Source organism: Solanum verrucosum, unplaced genomic scaffold (assembly GCF_900185275.1).
Source record: "Solanum verrucosum unplaced genomic scaffold, falcon-dt-bn FXZP01000279.1, whole genome shotgun sequence".
Classification (NCBI taxonomy): Eukaryota; Viridiplantae; Streptophyta; class Magnoliopsida; order Solanales; family Solanaceae; genus Solanum; species Solanum verrucosum.
Genome location: NW_026020289.1, coordinates 1,856,622 through 1,875,823, shown reverse-complemented (window position 1 = coordinate 1,875,823; position 19,202 = coordinate 1,856,622). Strand labels below are relative to the sequence as shown.

The following is a 19,202-nucleotide window of genomic DNA, read 5'->3' as shown; positions in this document are numbered from 1 at the left end:
ATGGACAAAGTGACCAATATGGGTTCCTCTACTCTTAACTAGAGGTCTCGGGTTCGAGCCTTGGGTATGGAGAAAATCCTGTTGGGAGCGTCACTCCCGAAAGGACCTTGTAGTGGTCGATCCGAATTTAGTCGGAGCTCTAATGTAAACTTCGAAGAAAAAAAAAGAAATAGACTAAGTGCATTCATGCAGTTGAAAAGTGATTATGCGGTCAAACAATTCCGTCCATTTCGCAATATGATATTTGTGTTGTTTCAGTGTTTACATGAGGGTTGTTGACTAGTTGAATAGAAAATTTTAAGGAAAAGATTAGCAGATGCCAAAATTATCGTGGAAATCGTGGTCTTAAACATGTCTAAACGAATTAGAAGAGTATGCCAATACTTAAGGATCTAATAAGAAATTTACAGGTAAAAAGTTTTAAATATAAAAAGTGTGATTCCCTTTTAAACGGTAATTTAAATTGCAACAATTATAGGTTATATAAATAATTGAAAAATCATAGTAAAAATAGAATTTAATAGGTTCACCATTTTTGGCCAAAGAGAGTGGTGAAAGAAAAAATGATATATTGATTAGAAGAAACTTCTTTATCTTCACAAGGTAGATATAAGCATCTGAACATATCATTCTCCTTAAACCCCACTTGGGGGATTCATTGAGTATGTTATTGTTTCAACGAAAGAAAAACAAAGTACCGATGATTGAAAAAAAGACGCATAAAATTTAAGTTTGGTCGACTAAATAACATACTATAGTCAAGACGGATGAGCATGAAATTAAAATATCAACTATCATATACAAAAAACGTGATTAAACTAAACTAGAAGTAGCTGTATAGCTGCTGAATTAGAAAAAAATGCTCCTACGTACATCTTGGTCACAGTCAAATTGGTCCAAATAAGCTACGTAACAATGGAAATTCTGCTCATCTAATTATTATTAGGAAAGAAACTAGAAAATACATTTATTGTCCTACTATAATACAATATAACAGCTAGGACTAGTCTAGTATACAGAGAATTTTCTAGTAGGAAAACACGACCATAAAAAAGAAATTATCTCCAATGCACTGATAGTGTAAATAATTTTTATATCACTCGAGTTCAAATTTATAGACCATCTATCAAATCAACTAAAGAATATTTATAGAATTTGATATCTCAAAAATAAATATATTACCTATTATAAGTGACATATACTTTTTTTATTCCATATTAATTGAATTTGTGAGACAATGCATTACCATAATTTCCACTATTGCTCTTTGTAAAATGTATATTAACCTTATAAGTAGTACTATAATTTATCTTCTAGAAATATAAAACTTCAATAAATGAAAGGGCGAATATAAAAATAATAATTATATATCCATCTTGAACTTGAATAATAAAAAATATAATAAAGAGAGTAATTTAAAAATTCGACTAAAAAGAAAGTATAGATATATATATATATAGTCAGATAAGCACGGCAAGTGCCCGCTAGTGTACAGATATAATTGAAAAATTAGAAAACTATATGAAGGACAGAATCCATATTCCTTATTTGACTAATTAAACCTACCAATTCTTTTGAATACATAAATTAAAAAGGAATTAGCAAACCAAACACCCCAAGACATTTAAAAAGACTCCCAACTTTTCATTATTCAACATGCCAATAGCACTTTATTAGTACTAAATTCTTTAATACTTTGATTTATCACTCTTAATTATCTCCCCATCATTCTAGTTCATCCCACTTTTTGTGATTGTTCATCATGTTTCTGTATTTGTTAGCAATTATTCCTTTGTGTTTGCTTGTGAAATTTGTATCAAAAACATCTGTACTTCACATTTTGAAGAAATGGTTGCGTTTGTTACAAGACAAATTCTATGTTTACCAGTTCTACAAGGTCCCCCAATTCAACCACAACATGCAGGAAAATCAACTCTATCGGAAAATCAGTACTTACCTGAATTCTTTACCTTGTGTTGAAGATTCTGATTTCACCAATCTTTTCTCCGGAAGCAAATCCAATGACATCAATCTCGTTCTCAACGCCGATCAGAAAATCGTTGATAATTTCCTCGGTGCTAGAATTTCTTGGATCAATGAGAAGGATGAAAAAACCGGTGCCAGATCGTTTGTTCTGAAGATAAGGAGGAACGATAAGCGTCAAATTCTCCGTGCTTATCTTCAACATATTCACTCGAAATTCGACGAAATTGAGCAGAGGAGAAAGGAGGTGAGATTGTTCGTCAACGTAAACGATGAATCGAACAGAAACGGAAACGGAAACAGACGGTGGATATCAGTGCCGTTTACTCATCCGGCGACACTTGACACTGTTGTAATGGAACAGGATTTGAAGAACAAGGTCAAAGCCGATTTGGAAACGTTCCTGAAATCAAAGCAGCATTATAATCGAATCGGCCGGATTTGGAAACGGAATTATTTACTTCATGGACCTTCCGGTACAGGAAAATCAACGTTCATTGCAGCAATGGCAAATTTCCTAAGCTACGATGTGTATAACATTGATTTATCAAACGTTTCAGACGATTCAGATCTGAAACTACTTCTATTGCAGAGCACGAATAAGTCATTGATTGTCATTGAAGATCTCGATAGTTACCTGTGTAACATCTCAACAGCTCTAAGTTTCTCTGCGATTCTCAATTTCATGGACGGAATTTTTTCATGCTGCGGTGACGAACGTGTTATGATATTCACGATGAACAGCAAAGATCAGATTGATCCAGCAGTTCTAAGGCCTGGAAGAATTGATCATCACATACACTTCCCCTTGTGTGATTTCAACGCATTCAAAAGTCTAGCTAACAGTCATTTGGGATTGAAAGATCACAAGCTTTTCCCACAGGTAGAGGAAAATTTTCAAACTGGCTCGGTTTTAAGTCCGGCTGAAATCAGTGAAATCATGATTTCAAACCGGAGTTCACCGAGTAGGGCATTAAAATTAGTGATTTCTACTCATCAGAGTAACATCAAGCTCGTCCCTTCAAGAACATCCGATAAAATTGAAATGATACACAATAACGTTGAGGCTGACTTAGCTCCTAAGCATCCACTATGGTTGAGCAAATCTAGATCGGTTCGACCCGTGGAGGAATCGAGTGAGTCGGATAAGTATCCACAAGGATTGATCAAATCTAAATCGGTTCGACCCATGGTGGAGTCGGGTGCATTTGGCAAGGAAAGTGTAAACGATCTAAGAAAGTTTTATGGACTTGTAAGGATAAAGAGTAGTAGGAAGAAATCTTTAGATTTTGATACCTCAGAAAAATAAATTGTAGGCAAGATATTGGTTAGCTAGTTAGCATGAAGATGCATTTGTTCAATTAGGTGTGACATGAATTTTAGTTATGGGGTTCCAACAATTAATGGATTCTTTGTTATAGAATCATCTATTTCTTTAGTGTTATTCAATAATGAAATGTAAATTTAGAGTGAGAGTTTTAGAAACTTATTGATGTGTTTGATGTTCGGAAATGGTCTTTCTACTTCAACGAAATAGTGATAAGGTCCGGATACATTCTACCCTACCCAGACTCCACTTAGTCAAATTTCACTGGATATGTTATTGTAGTACTGATAGATCTATATGGTATTGTCTCTTTTTAGTTAAGCAAATGAACCTTAATCACCTTTTTGAAGCATTATATCAATTCTTAATAATGTTCATTCAGTTATTTTACATCACTTAACTATTGCAAATTATATAAAATCAAAAGGTAAAAGTCTTGCAAATTAGTACATATTTTTACCTCTTGAGTCCAATATATAGACTTTCGTAACCCTTCATTTGGTACTTATGCAAAACCAAAAAGGTCACAAGTCAAGTATATAATTTAGTATTGACATGTTGAACAAGCTAGCTTCTTTGCGTTTAACAATTATTCCGAATACGTATGTCAAATTTGACTCACTCTATAAACTTTAGTTATATATAAAGAGAAGGAGTCGTCAAAGTCGAGGAATTAAGATCTCTTACCCACTTACAATTTGAATAGATGAAAAGATTGATTAAGATCTCTTACCTACTTACAATTTGAATAGAAAAAAAATAATTTTTTCAGATCTCTTATATGTAAAAATGAAAATTTCTTTAAAAAAAAGACATAAACTAAAGTTAATTTTATTATTCATATGTTCCACAAGGCTTAGACATTTTCCTCCACAAAGTTGCTCCATTGAAGTTTGATCATTTCATGCCCATCATTTTGACCTATTACTTTTTTTTTTTTATAGATAAACTATGAAAAGTGAAGAAAAGGAAAGTGGATAAAATTGAGACTCCACATATAACATGGAATATTTTTATAAAGGGAGTTCCGTGGTTCTTTCTTTTTTTCCCCAATTGTTCACTAGTATTAAAAAGCTGTTGAGTCACAGTACATAGCAGCAAGCAACGTTTATTGATAATAAAAATAAGAGATGAGAAAGTAAAATACAAATACAAAAACAAAATCTTTATATTGATAATTTCTTATGCCACATCGAACCAAATATTTTAGTCAAAGAAGGAGGCCAAAATTAAGCTGCACCTTGCCCAACATAAATTCAATGCCAAATGTCCAACAAGTAGGCAAGACTCGACGTATCATCGCCATTGACACAGGGCTCACTATATTGTAGACCAAGTCCAATGCATGAGTTTGGATCCTCCAAAAATGCATTACTTTGGAAGGATCCGACACGCACCAGTCAACATTTTTGAAGAGTCTGAGCAACATAAGTTGTTTAGAATTATTCAGATATTAGTTTTGTAAGTTTTTATATTGCAAATCAAACATCATATTGATTTTATATATTAGTAATAATTTACTTCCTACTTATGTAGAGATTGGTACATGAATAAGTTAGCTCTTTACCAGGCACTAGCTACCAAACGACCCCCAACTTCACAGTAATTGACGCCATCACACACGAGAATAGGCAGAGGAGCGTTTAAGAATTCATATTTAATAGTATTGTGAAGGTGTTTGATTGACACAGTTTAAGAATGAAAAAACACTTTTGAAACTTATAGTTCAAATTTAGGGTCAAAATTAAGGAACTATGTCACATAAATTAGAACGTGAGGGATTTATAACAAATATAGAAATGTGACAATTTTTTCAGGAATCGAATAAACGGAAAGAGTGTCAGGGAAGTAGTATATTGTAGACAGTCAGCCACAACTACTTTCTTTGAGTCTGAAACAGAGCTAGAACCCAGGGGATATATTTATACTTGTTCATTTGTCAAAGTTTTTAATTAAAAGAGAGAGTGCAGATGTATGTTAGAAATGGGCAGTGCACACAATAATACAAATGCATTTAACTCTCAAAAATTAGCCACAACTACTTTCTTTGAGTCTGCAACAGAGCTAGATGCCTAGAACCCAGGGGATATATTTATACTTGTTCATTTGTCAAAGTTTTTAATTAAAAGAGAGAGTGCAGATGTATGTTAGAAATGGGCAGTGCACACAATAATACAAATGCATTTAACTCTCAAAAATTAGCCACAACTACTTTCTTTGAGTCTGCAACAGAGCTAGATGCCTAGAACCCAGGGGATATATTTATACTTGTTCATTTGTCAAAGTTTTTAATTAAAAGAGAGAGTGAAGATGTATGTTAGAAATGGGCATTGCACACAATAATACAAATGCATTTAACTCTCAAAAATTAATAATCTACAATATGAATCTCAGTTGATTTCTAATGCCTTGTCTGTACAAAAGAAAAATGGTACAGCAGCTAGCATTCTTATCCGATAGAGTTTAGGTGGTTGAACTTCATTCTTCTGAAGCTGTTGGTAATTCTTCTTTGTACCAGTTATAGATTCCTCCCTCCAAATGAAATACATTAGTATAACCATTCAGAACTAGCAAATATGCAGCAATAAGTGACCTGCAAAAGGTGAATAAAGTTTACAACTCTTTATTTATGACGCATGAAAATGAAATGTTACAAAAACATCCCAAAATCAAATTGGGCGGCCTAATTCACATTTCAAAAGCTAGCTCAAAGTGAGGAGAGGATTGTCCAAGCTTTATAAGGAGCTTAAGGTTCTCATCCTGGTCCGATGTGGGATCATTCTCATCATCATCCCTCACACCTAGATATGAACATTCGTTATCCGGGGTTCTATTGTTCAGACCATGTGTGCTCGATCCACATGAACATTCGTTATCCGGGGTTCTATTGTTCAGTCTGATGAGTGCACAATCATGGATCGAGAGTATATTCACACCGTTTTGGGGTTGCCACATTGGATTGGGTCTAACTCACACCCGAAAGGTAGCTCAAAGAGAGGAGGATTGCTGAATCCTTATAAAGAGCCCAAGGTTCTCGTCCCGGTCCAATGTAGGATCATTCTCATCAGTTGCATTCAACTATTGGAAAGATCTTGACTTTTCAATTTTAGGTGACCAAAACTGTTGAAGGATCTCTAAAATGCCCCCATCCAGATTTATCATGGTTTGTGAGTGTACTTAGCTAGTTCTGTAAATTTCTTTTCTTTCAACTTTCTTCTGGACACCCAACTAATTAAGTTGTTTGCGATTAAATAGGAGTAATGAAGATGTTAACCCCAGTAAAATACGAAAACGCAAAAAAGGTGAAGTATAAAGAAGAAGAAGATTAAGAACCTTGATTGTTGGCCCTCGGGAAGATTTTGGGTAGGCTTCATTGTACCACCGGATGAGCAAGCGACTATTATCTTTGCATCCTTATTTATTTTTGATTCAACAACTGCTTGAGCATATCAACTTGTTAGTTCTTTGGATGTAAAAAAGAAATGGAGTATTTTTTTATGCCAAGGGGATTCGACAATTTGTATATATATGCAAAAGAAATTATTTGGAACCTCTTAAACCACACTGTCTCCGCCCTTGACTATATGAATTAATCCAGATAGAAAAAAAAAAAAACATATGGAAGAGTATTATTACGTTGTAAGAATTCAGGATTTTCTTCAGTTCCAGAAAATATGCCAAAAAAGGCGAATGCAGCCCTCCTAGCAATGTCCCATGCTGTCCATTCCTTTATTAGTCTGTATATCTGGACATTAATAGCTCCTTCTGGATGAGCCTGAATGCCAAAAGAGCAACTACCACAGTTAGCAAAGTCTAATTCAAATTGAATCATATTATCTTGGGATATTTGAGCTGCTCTTGTTTTTGTTTCCTCTGCTTTCGTTTCTGCTTGAAGGTGGTAACTGATTCATGATTTATACAAGGGGATAGGGTAAAAATCACCCCTCTACTTTCATTTATAGTCAGCTTTATCCTCCATTATACTATCAAAGTTAAGTTATATACTATATAATTCACGGGACTGTCTGTACGTACCTCTTTGAACTCGGCCTCAGGTCGTACATCAAGAATCACAAAATTGTTCTCTTTCTGAAGTCTGAATGCTTCTTTTGCCTCTACACTCCTTACCTGAAATTATATACTATGCCTTGTTAGATGCTGTAAAAAATAGCCAAGCCCAATTCTAGGGAAACTAATAGGCATGAATGACAAAAAAATTGGATTCTCAATTCTTTTATGTTTTAATTAATTGATGATCATAATTTGGAGTATTCTTTTTGTTGATAATATACAAAGAGATAGAGAAAGAGAGATTGTTTTACCCTTTTCTCAAGCAAATAAGCTCTTTTAGTTGACCAGTCTTCTTCAGCTAGTCCACCAAAAAACAATATATAGTTATAATAAAAAACACACACAAAAATAAGTCACTCTATCTGCTTCAATCATAGGCAGGGGCGAAGGGTGGTCTAGTGCAAATCCTTCGCCAGAAAATTATGTGGTGTACTCAGGGTTAAATGTTAATTAATTACGAGTATATATTTAATATTGCACCTCCTTCACCAAATTCCTGACTCCACCACCGATCATAGATAGGTTTTAAAAAGCTATATATATACCTGGTGATTTAGCAGGTTTAGTAGCAGCACATCTGATTCTGAGGGTTGTTGAAGGGTTGTGCCTCAAGGAGAATGATCTTCTCTTAACTGTGGTAGCTAAGCTACATGTAACAGATGCTAATTCTGTGGGAGTTGAATATGTTACAGAATGAAATCGATGCTGCAAAGAAGCAGAAGTTGAGCCTGCGCTAACTGAAGTTAGTGCAGCCATTTTTTAATTAATGTTAGATGCTATAGATGATGATTTCTAATTATTGTAGCACAGATTGAAAGATGCAAACTTGATGTGTCTGGAAGTATCTTTCGAAAAATGTGGATATTTTAGGCAATCTGAGTTTGTGGTGTTAGTTTAAACGCAGTGGGGTTATTTGGATTTCATTATTGCCATGTCATCTGTCTTTTCTCTCTACAAAGATTATACTACTCCTTCTATTATAATTTATTCGTCACATTTTGAATTTTGAGATACAAATAAATTTATTTTTGATTATAAATTTTTTATATATCTTTTAAATTGTTAATTATTGTGACTTATAATATTTTTTACGTAGTTTACAAATGTATAAATCTCATTTTAAAAAGACTGGAGATTTTATGCACAAATTCTCAGTCAAACACTTAAATTGTTTGACTCTCAAATAACCAAAAATACCACATAAATTAAGACATAGGGAGTATAATCCAAGTCCACGTGGATTCACCATTTTAGTTTATTATTTTGAATTATAGTAGGAGTAATTATTTAAAGTAAGGATGCGAGTGAATTCAACTTGTATAGAACCAAAGTATTCCAAAATTGTAATATTGGGAATTTGAACTTGTCATTTATAGTACTCTATCCGTTTACTTGTCACATTTTGACTCGGCACATCTATTAAAAATATAATTATTGATATAGGTATTTTATCAAACTATCCCTATTAAATGATGTTTAATATTAAGTCTTGAAAAATGATTTAAAGAAAGAGTATTTAATGCTGAGGGTAAATTATTTTTTCTTGATATGTCAAAAGTGACAGGTAAAAATGAAATTTATTTTAAAAAAAAGTGACAAGTAAAAGTGAACGGATAAAATATTTTTTTTCTAACTATGCAATATAACTTCTTTTACTAAGAGGATTTACTATATAACTCTATCCCTTCTCCTAGTTTTGCTATTGTGTAGGCTCATTGACCCATTAATTTAGAAGTGAAATTCATTTATCAAAAACTCTCTTTTCAACTTTGAGCTATAGACATTTCTCCTCTCACATTTTAAGTAATGTCTATATTATGAATTTGAAGTCAAAGGGCAAAAAAAATAGAGTAACATTTCTATAAAGGGCAATAAAATGAAGTATGAAATCAAAAGGGTAATAACTCCATCCAAATGTTGCTCTTTTGATTTCATATTCAATTTTGTTATCCTTTTGAAAATCTTTGCTCAATTTTATTTACCTTTCTGGTTCTGGACTCTCTATATTATGCTTTACCTTATTACACATAAAAATCCAAGACCCTTTATTAAGGAGGAAGAAATTTTATGTATTACCACATCCCTTGATGTTTCTTAAATTATGGTATGAACTCACTCTAAGCATAAATATAATATAGCCGTTTAAAATCATCATTAGTTGATATATATCTTTTGTTCATCATAATTCCTGAGATTGCTCATATTCTTACCTGTTGTTAGTTTAAGCATTAGATAGGTTCAGTTAAACTATCTTAGCAGTAGTCCATATAGTAGTTCACCTACATTGGGCTAGAGAGTGGCCACTGGGCTACCGATGTATTATTTTAAGATCAGCAGCCCATTAAGACAAAAGATTTAAACAAACTAGGATTGGCAGGGGCCGCGCGAACGCAGGCCCCCTCAGCAACAAATTATGACGTAGGCTCGACCACTTGGGCCGACCTTAGGCAGGCACCCCTCCAAAGTGCAATGGAGGTCACAAGCCTAGGCCATGGGCCTTCATGATTACCCATTGACCCCGTCCAGGTAAGTATGTTTCTTCATCCTACTTGGCCCAATATTATACTTCCTTCTTCCGTCTCCATCTTCTCTATTTGCCGATGTGGGAAAACTGGGTTCCTTCTGTATACATATTCAAAATTTCATTGTTGAATGGATTAGTTATTAAAAAAAATTAACATAAAATTAGCTAATTATCACAACGATTGCAGTCTTAGCCAACAATAAGAGATAAACATGATTAGTGCTCCCAAACGATTATTACTTCCTCTCATGTTTGTAAATATGATTCCATTAAGGCTAGTCAAATTTCATGTGACTCTGTTTTTTTTTACTACTTTATATATGAACATAGGATTCGAAAGTCTAATGAGTTCTTCAATACTTTGTATCTTGGTATATTTCACCAAAAAGGAAGATTATGTGATTAGTTGAAAACTTTCAACTAATCATGCTCTTTAAGGTCTTGCACAAACTCGACCTGTCTAGTTTAAATCTTTAATTAATACTACTATTTTTATCCTAATTTGCATTGCATATTCTTTATTATTAACTTGCAATGTTGCTAAAGCATCTCTATTAATTCTCTGTTTTTTGTTAAGGAAATCACATTTGAGAACCTAAATAGTTCTCGGTAACCACAAGTCCAAAACCATCAAGAAATGAAGCATGGGAATGAAGGCACATACGCTTTCTAGCAAGGTCTTAAAAAGTCTCTAGACCTAAATGACAACAATCAGACAATCAAAATTGCTCTTTCATCAACAGAGCACAAGTTGATAATGTCTACTTCATCATAAGTTGTAGCGAATTTAAAAAGAAATTCAAACGATTCATGGCATGATCAGACAACCAACTTTTCAAACTTAATATTACGGTACATATATTATAACATCTCTCATCCGTCCAGATATGAAATTTAACAACACATGCATGTGGTCCAATAAAGCTGAGGCAAATAATTGAGGTTGAAACGTTTAATGCAATATATAAATAATTCATATAAAATTATAATAATTAATTTCTTAAAATAAATAAATTTTTAAAAAAGGAAAAAAAGTAATTTAAGAAAATGGTATAAATAACATTCATTATGAAATTAAGAAAAGACAGTATAAGATATTAATATCATAGATGATAGAAGAAATTAAATATGGTCATCTTTTCTTTTAAATTTAGGAAAAACATATATATATATATATAAAACTTTGATTAAAGGTAAATAAAAAAAGTAAAATAAATATAGAAAAAAAGTAAAATGAACTTTAATTAAAGACACATAATTTTTTTCAAGAGAAAATAAAAGAATAAAGAAATTAGTAGAGTAAAGAAGTTGAAAGAAATAATATTTAATTTCGTCTCCTTTTGAAATCACAAAAAAACATTTTCACGCCTATTTCCACATCTAGAGGTCCTTTATTAGGAATTGCGCATTAGCCCATGGATTTGGCGCCCGGAGCACTTATATTTTTTTTCTCAAATTTTTTTATGAGGATCTCCGTGTTGAGTTGGGAAACTATTACGTATACTCAAACCATTTTTTTCACGCACATTTCTGCATCTACAGACCCTTTTTTTGAAATAGCGCAAATTCCTCAATTTTTTGTGTGTTAATATTAGCCCATGGATCTGGCGCCCGGATCACCAAAAAAAAAATTTCTTAAAAAACTTTATGAGGACCTCTGTATTGAGTTGGGAAACCATTACGTATACTAAAAAAAATTCACACCCATTTCCGCATATAGATGCCCTGTTTTAGGAATCGCGCAAATTCCTCAATTTTTCTTGTGTATTAGCCCGTGGATTTGGAGCCCGGAGCACCCAAATTTTTTTTCTCAATAAACTTTATAAGGACCTCCGTATTGAGTTGGGAACAATCACGTATACTCATACCATTTTTTCACACCCATTTCCGCATCTAGAGGCCCTTTTTTTAGGAAACGCGCAAATTCCTCAATTTTTCATGTGTATTAGCCAATGGATCAACTGCCCGGAGCACCCCAGTTTTTTTTTCAAAAAACTTTATGAGGACTTCCGTTTTGAGTTGGGAAACCATTTGGTATACTCACACCATTTTTTTCACGTCCATTTCCATATCTACATGCCATTTTTTTAAGAATCGCGCAAATTTCTCAATTTTTCGTGTGTATTAGCTCATGGATCTAGCACCCGAAGCACCCAAAACTTTTTTCTCAAAAAACTTTATGAGGACCTTCGTATTGAGTTGGGTAACCATTAAGTATACTCACACCATTTTTTCACTCCCATTTCCTTATTTACTAGCCTTTTTTAGGAATCGCGTAAATTTCTCAATTTTTCATGTGTATTAGCCCATCGATGAGCGCTCGGAGCACCCAAAACTTTTTCTCAAAAAACTTTATGAGGACCTCCGTATTGAGTTGGGGAACCATCACATATACTCACACCTATTTCCTTATTTACAGACACTTTTTAGGAATCGCATAAATTCCTTAATTTTTTGTGTGTATATTAACCCATGTATCTGGCTCCCAGAGCATAAAAAAAAATATTTTCAAAAAACTTTACGAGGACCTCCGTATTGAATTCGAGAATCATCACGTATACACACCATTTTTTCACGCCAATTTCCACATCTACAAGCCCTTTTTAGGAATCGCGCAAATTTCACCATTTTTCGTGTGTATTAGTAGCCCATGAATCTGGCGCCCGGAGAGCCCAAAAAAGAATTCTCAAAAAACTTTATCAGGACCTCTTTATTGAGTTGGGGAACCATCACGTGTACTCACACCATTTTTTTTCACACCCATTTCCACATTTAGAAGCCCTTTATTAGGAATCACACAAATTCCTCAATTTTTCCTGTACTTTTGGCGAGAAGCCTGAGTTCGCCGAAAATCCTTCTTGATCCCTCTTTCTGTGCCCCTAACCCCTAAAATGCACTGTAACTTTCGGCGGGCTAACCCTTGCTCGCCGAATGCTATCGGTGATTCGCCGAAAGGACTTTCCCATCGCTGACATGCCAATTTTGCTGAGAAATTTTGAGTCAATCCTTTCGGTCAGCCCGATCTCCCACTTCTTCCTCCCAAGGCTCTGGTACTTCCACCACTTCCCAGCTTGTCAAGATTGCTCAAGCTTTGATCCTGAAGATGGGACACTTAGCCCATTTGACTGATGTGAGGGCTACTAGATTGGAGGCTGCTATTTTAGCTGCATTGACCCCCCTCCGAGCTTTTGTTGATGAGTTGACTACGAGAGTCACAGTTTGTGAGAGTAGACATTGGGAGTCTTCTTAGGTTACAAGTTGACTGCAAGAGTCACAACTTGTGCGAGTAGACATGGGGAGTCTTCTTAGGTTACGACTATGAATGCCAAGTGGCAAATCTGTGGAAGGATGTAGACTATCTCAAGTCTACAAACTTCACTTCACTATTAGAGGTAGCGGATGATGTAGATGTCCCAGAGACTTTTGTGATTCCTCCGGACACCACTGGAGATGTACATAGGGGTGGCATAGCGACCGATGAGTTGGAGGCAGAGACCGACGAGGAGCAGATAGAGGTGCGAGAGAAGAACATATATGAATACCTTCCAGATCTAGAGAAGACGATTGTACAGTCGGTGATCCAGACTGTCACGCCCCGAGCTACCCCCAAGACGCGGACACGGGACCTAGGACCACAAGTGATCCCAAGCTAACCCTGCTGGCATGATTATGAGCATACTAAAGAAAATAAACTGATGCGGAAGCTAATTCATAATTAAATCTGAAAAGATGGGGAATACCCATATACTATAACTGAATATATCAAATCTGAGAGTTTAATACAAGAGAAATATCAAACTCAAATACTAAGCTAAATCTAACTATGTCTGAAATAAGCCTCTAAACTGACTAGAAATGCTGAGACAGGCCCCAACTAAGTCTAGCAAAAACTGAAACTAAAGGACTAAAATACTGAAAAGAACTCATGACTATTGTCCCCGAAGAATGAGGACTCACCAACTGATTCTACTGAACTGAAGATCGGGAATCGATCTAAGCGTGATCTGGATGCTGAGAACCTGAACCTACATCACGAGAAGATGTAGCGCACGTATGCGTCAGTACTTGAAAGGTACTGAGCATGCAGGATGGAGTAAAGCTGAAATAACATATAACTGAACAAAGCATACTGAGCAATGAAATCATCTGGACATGATTTAGATACTGAAATACTGAGTACTGAGCTAACTGAATGCAATGACCAAATTTATAACATGCTGACTGAATACTGAATGAACTGTAAATGTGGTTAATGCAATAGGGTCTGACTGAACTGTGGGAGCTACTAATAACCGACATAAAACCACATGAGCTAAATGTGGAGTCCGATGTATACGCCCCATCGAGAGGACCCAATATACCCTGCCAGAGGTATAGAGGCATGCTGGCGTGATCACTAAACTGATGTTGTCCACAGAGGGGACTTATACCTACGTGGCTCGTAGTTCTGGGACTATATGGGTACGCTGAAACCCTAGTCCAACTCGGTATTATGCTACTCCCAATAAATTAAATGGTTAACACATTATGACTGAGATTCTGTAAATACTGGATAGCTCGAAACTGAACATGCAAACTGAGAATGCAACAATTAATCTGATAATGATGCATTCATAAACTGAGGCATGTAAAACTGAATACTGAAATATCTGACCTAGCATGTGTAATTCAAGAACTAAAGAAATATATAGCTAGGGTTCTGAAATTCATGAGATAAACTGAGCAATAACATGATAATCTGATTTGGAACATTTAAATAACTAATTCATGATGATCTGCTATAATTCTAGAAACCCTAAGTCTGTTCATAATCATGGAATCAAGAATCTGACTGAATTCTAGGGACCTAATGGGTGAAAGGAACCCACTAGTGAAATCCCACATACCTGGTGACGAATTCCACGGAGAAATCTTTCAATTTCGGGGCTGGAACTGATGGAACCTTGCTGCGTTCTTGAACTAGGGTTCTTGACCTTTTTCTCCCTTCTTGCTTCTAATTTTCTAAGTTTTGATTAATGAATTTGACTTAGGTAAGTTCTAGTTATGTTTCTAGGCTTAAACTAATTAAAACCTCATGATTTAGGGTCTAAACGACGTATCTTAGGGGTTAAATGAAATAGGAAAAGACCAAAGGACCCCTGAATTAACTGCTATCGGAGTGATCTACGGATTGGACCTACGGTCCGTCAATCAATCGACGGTCCGTCGATTGGGTCCGTAGATCGAGTCTGCCCGACAGGGCTTCACTAAAACGGGCATAACTTTTTACTCGGAGGTCGGAATTTAGCAAACTCGGTGGCGTTGGAAAGATAATTCAATTATCTATCTAACCATAGGTCATGGGACACATAATTCATTTTGTGATAAAATTTATGACCATCTGAAGTTGACCCATCAGAATTTTCATCTAACTGGCTGCTAACCTTCGATCTATGGTCAGACCTACGGACCGTGGATCGAATGACGGTCCGTGCTGGTCAACCGTAGTTCGGGACTGAAGCTGGGCTTTTGGGGCATCGATCCACGGACACGAACTACGGTCCGTGACCTGACTTACGGACCGTAAGTCCGGCCGTGGGTCAACACTTAGCCAAATTTTCTGACTGAGTTCTGGGGAAGTTTTCTGTCACGAACCACGGACCTGCAGGACGGACCGTGAGTCCATCTACGGTCTGTGGATGGTGTCTATGAGTGCCACCTGTAACACCAGAAATCTGAAATATCTATTTTCGGATACGGGGTGTTATATTATCTCCCCCTTGGGACCATTCGTCCTCGAATGAAGACTAATCTAGCTGAAATAGAGGGAGAGGGCTGCAATCCCTACAACTAAACACTGAGAACTGAATTTCTGATTGAACTGAGTTCCAAGAACATGCAAATACGCTGAAAATGCAAGTACAAATTGAAGAAACATGATTCTAAGACTGAATTTTCGCATGAATGACTGAAAAACTGATGAGGAACTATTACCTCAAGCTGGAATGGAATCGGAAGGAAAGAGGTGACGATACTTGGACTTCATGGCTGCTTCTGCTTCCCAAGTAGCTCCCTCTACTGACTGACTCCTCCACAAAACCTTGACTGAAGCGACTTCTTTATTTCTCAACCTTCTAACCTGACGATCGAGAATCTCTACTGGTACATCCTCATAAGAAAGACTATCTTTCACGGCCACACTCTCTAATGGCACTATGGATGCTGGATCACCCACACACTTCTTCAGAAGAGAAATGTGAAAGACTGGATGCACTGCTGCTAAGTCTGCTGGCAACTCTAACTCATAAGCCACTTTACCAATCCTTTTCAAGATCCGGTAATGGCCTACATATCTGGGACTAAGCTTCCCTTTCTTGCCAAATCTCATCACCCCCTTCATAGGTGACACTTTCAGGAAAACCCAATCATCAACTTGGAACTCTAGTTCCCTTCTTCTCACATCTGCATAAGACTTCTGGCGACTCTGAGCAGTCTTAAGTCTATCTCTAATGAGTTGCACTTTCTCCATAGCATCAAGGACCGAATCTGGTCCTATCAAGGCTGCTTCACCTACTTCAAACCAACCAACTGGAGATCTACATTTACGCCCATATAATGCCTCATAAGGGGCCATCTGAATGCTGGAATGGTAACTATTGTTGTTGGCGAACTCAATCAGAGGAAGGTGATCATCCCAACTACCCTTGAAGTCGATCACAGAAGCTCTCAACATGTCCTCTAAGGTCTGAATGGTACGCTCTGCCTGACCATCCGTCTGCGGATGAAATGCTGTGCTAAGATTAACTTGAGTACCAAGACCTTTCTGAAATGACTTTCAAAAATGAGAAGACTTAGTAACCCTATCAACAATCACCCAAATAGAGTCATGTTATCTGCGAGTACGAGGTAAACCTGTGATGAAGTCCATGTTGATCATTTCCCACTTCCAAGTAGGAATGTCAATCTCTTGAGTCATACCTCCTGGTTTTTGATATTCTACCTTGACTTGCTGGCAATTGGGGCACTTAGCCACAAAATCTGCTATATCTCTTTTCATACCATTCCACCAATAGACTTCCCGCAGATCGCGGTACATCTTAGTGGCGCCTGGATGAATATAATATCTGGAATTATGGGATTCTGCAAGAATATGCTGTCTCAATTCACCCACATCAGGAACACACAATCTACCTTGATAGCGAAGTACACCATCTCCCCCTTGAGAGAAAACCTCCACTCTCTGATTGTGGACTGCACCCTTAAGTTCAAGCAAGATTGGATCACTATCTTGCTTTTCCTTAACCTCTACTACCAACGAAGATTCTGCCCCATTCTGAACCGTTACACCACCATCTGATATGCTCATAAGACGAATTCCTAGGTGAGCAAGTCTGTGAACATCCTTTGCTAGCTCTTTTCTTTCTTCCTCAACATGTGCTACACTACCCATAGATAGTCTGCTAAGGGCATCTGCTACTACATTTGACTTACCAGGATGGTAATGCACACTCATATCATAATCCTTGAGGAACTCTAGCCATCTTCTCTGGCGAAGATTCAACTCTTTTTGGGTGAATATATACTGGAGGCTCTTATGGTCTGTGAACACATCTACATGAACACCATACAAGTAATATCTCCAAATCTTAAGTGCAAACACCACTGTTGCTAGCTCGAGGTCATGAGTTGGATAATTCTTCTCATGTACCTTAAGTTGTCTAGAAGCATAAGCTATAACCTTACCTCGCTGCATTAACACACAACCTAGGCCGACTCTGGATGCATCACAATAGATCACATAATCATCTGAACCCTCTGGTAGAGTCAAGACAAGAGCTGTAGTCAACCTAGTTTTCAGTTCTGCGAAGCTTTTCTCACAATCATCTGACCACTAAAACTTAACCTTTTTCTGAGTTAACTTAGTCAATGGAGAGGCTATGGATGAAAATCCTTCCACAAACCGTCTGTAATAGCCTGCTAGACCCAAGAAACTTCTGATATCTGTAGCAGAGGTAGGTTTGGGCCATTGTTTCACTGCTTCTATCTTCTGGGAATCTACTTGAATTCCTTTACTAGACACAATATGCCCAAGGAAGGCAACTGATTGTAACCAAAACTCGCACTTACTAAATTTTGCAAACAACTGACGACCTTGAGAGTTTGCAGAACAACTCTTAAATGACTCGCATATTCTTCCTCATTCCTAGAGTAAATGAGGATATCATCAATAAAGATGATAACGAACAAGTCCAAGTACTGCTTGAACACTCTGTTCATCAAATTCATGAAAGCTGCAGGAGCATTGGTCAGTCCAAATGACATAACTACAAATTCATAATGACCATACCGAGTTCTGAAGGCTGTCTTCGGAATGTCACTATCTCTGACTCTAATCTGATGATAATCTGATCTGAGGTCTATCTTTGACAAATGACTAGCACCCTGAAGTTGGTCAAACAAGTCATCAATCCTGGGGATAGGATACTTATTCTTGATTGTGACTTTGTTCAACTGCCTATAGTCAATACACATTCTGAGAGAACCATCTTTCTTCTTCACGAACAACACTGGTGCACCCCATGGCGAAATACTGGGTCTGATGAAGCCCTTATCTAGAAGGTCTTTCAACTGCTCTTTCAATTCCTTAAGCTCAGCTGGAGCCATTCTGTAAGGAGGGATAGAGATAGGCTGAGTATCTGGAAGGAAATCAATTCCAAAGTCTATTTCCCTTTCTGGAAACTCACTGACTACAAGAACTGACTCAAGAGTTGGGGTTTCGGAACTAGAATCCTTAACCCGAACTAGATGATAGAGATAACCCTTAGAGATCATCTTTCTCGCCTTAAGGTAAGAAATGAATCGACCCATAGGCGCTAAGCTACTACCCTTCCATTCTAGGATTGGTTCGTCTGGAAACTGAAAATGAACAATCCTAGTTCTACAATCGACTGAGGCATAACAAGAATGTAACCAATCCATGCCTAGAATGACATTAAAGTCTACCATTTCTAATTCTACAAGATCTGCTGAGGTGACTTTCTGAGAGACTGTGACAGGGCAATTTCTGTATACCCGTCTTGCTATAACTAGGTCACCGACTGGAGTAGAGACTGAGAAAGGTTCTGAAAGAGTTTCTGGACTAACACTGAATTGGACTGCTATGTAAGGAGTTACAAAAGACAAAGTAGCCCCTGAATCTAACAATGCATAAACATCAAGATCAAAGACTCGTAACGTACCAGTGACTACATCAGGAGAATCTTCCTGATCTTGACGAGCCTGAAGAGCATAAAGCCTGTTTTGGCGATGTCCGCCAAC

At 36.6% G+C, this 19,202-nt stretch overlaps 3 protein-coding genes and 1 non-coding gene across 4 annotated transcripts in view; 2 read left to right on the top strand and 2 right to left on the bottom strand.

The window, feature by feature from the left end:
- LOC125834427 (ethylene-responsive transcription factor SHINE 3-like) overlaps positions 1–19,202 on the top strand; it is a 388,745-nt gene that overhangs the window by 88,281 nt on the left and 281,262 nt on the right. The gene's annotated exons all lie outside the window — the stretch shown is intronic.
- Positions 1,675–3,409, top strand: LOC125834415 (AAA-ATPase At2g46620-like). The gene has a single exon (XM_049513558.1). It carries the CDS (start codon positions 1,763–1,765, stop codon positions 3,290–3,292), a length of 1,530 nt encoding a protein of 509 aa, XP_049369515.1. The 5' UTR covers positions 1,675–1,762; the 3' UTR covers positions 3,293–3,409.
- Positions 5,736–8,222, bottom strand: LOC125834425 (rhodanese-like domain-containing protein 14, chloroplastic). The gene is made up of 6 exons (XM_049513576.1): positions 7,927–8,222; positions 7,633–7,679; positions 7,346–7,438; positions 6,947–7,085; positions 6,644–6,746; positions 5,736–5,903 (listed from the first exon to the last, which is right to left on the bottom strand). Exons 1-6 carry the CDS (start codon positions 8,135–8,137, stop codon positions 5,789–5,791), a joined length of 708 nt encoding a protein of 235 aa, XP_049369533.1. The 5' UTR covers positions 8,138–8,222; the 3' UTR covers positions 5,736–5,788.
- Positions 9,755–9,915, bottom strand: LOC125834457 (U1 spliceosomal RNA). The gene has a single exon (XR_007443355.1). It is a non-coding gene; the product is annotated as a U1 spliceosomal RNA (small nuclear RNA).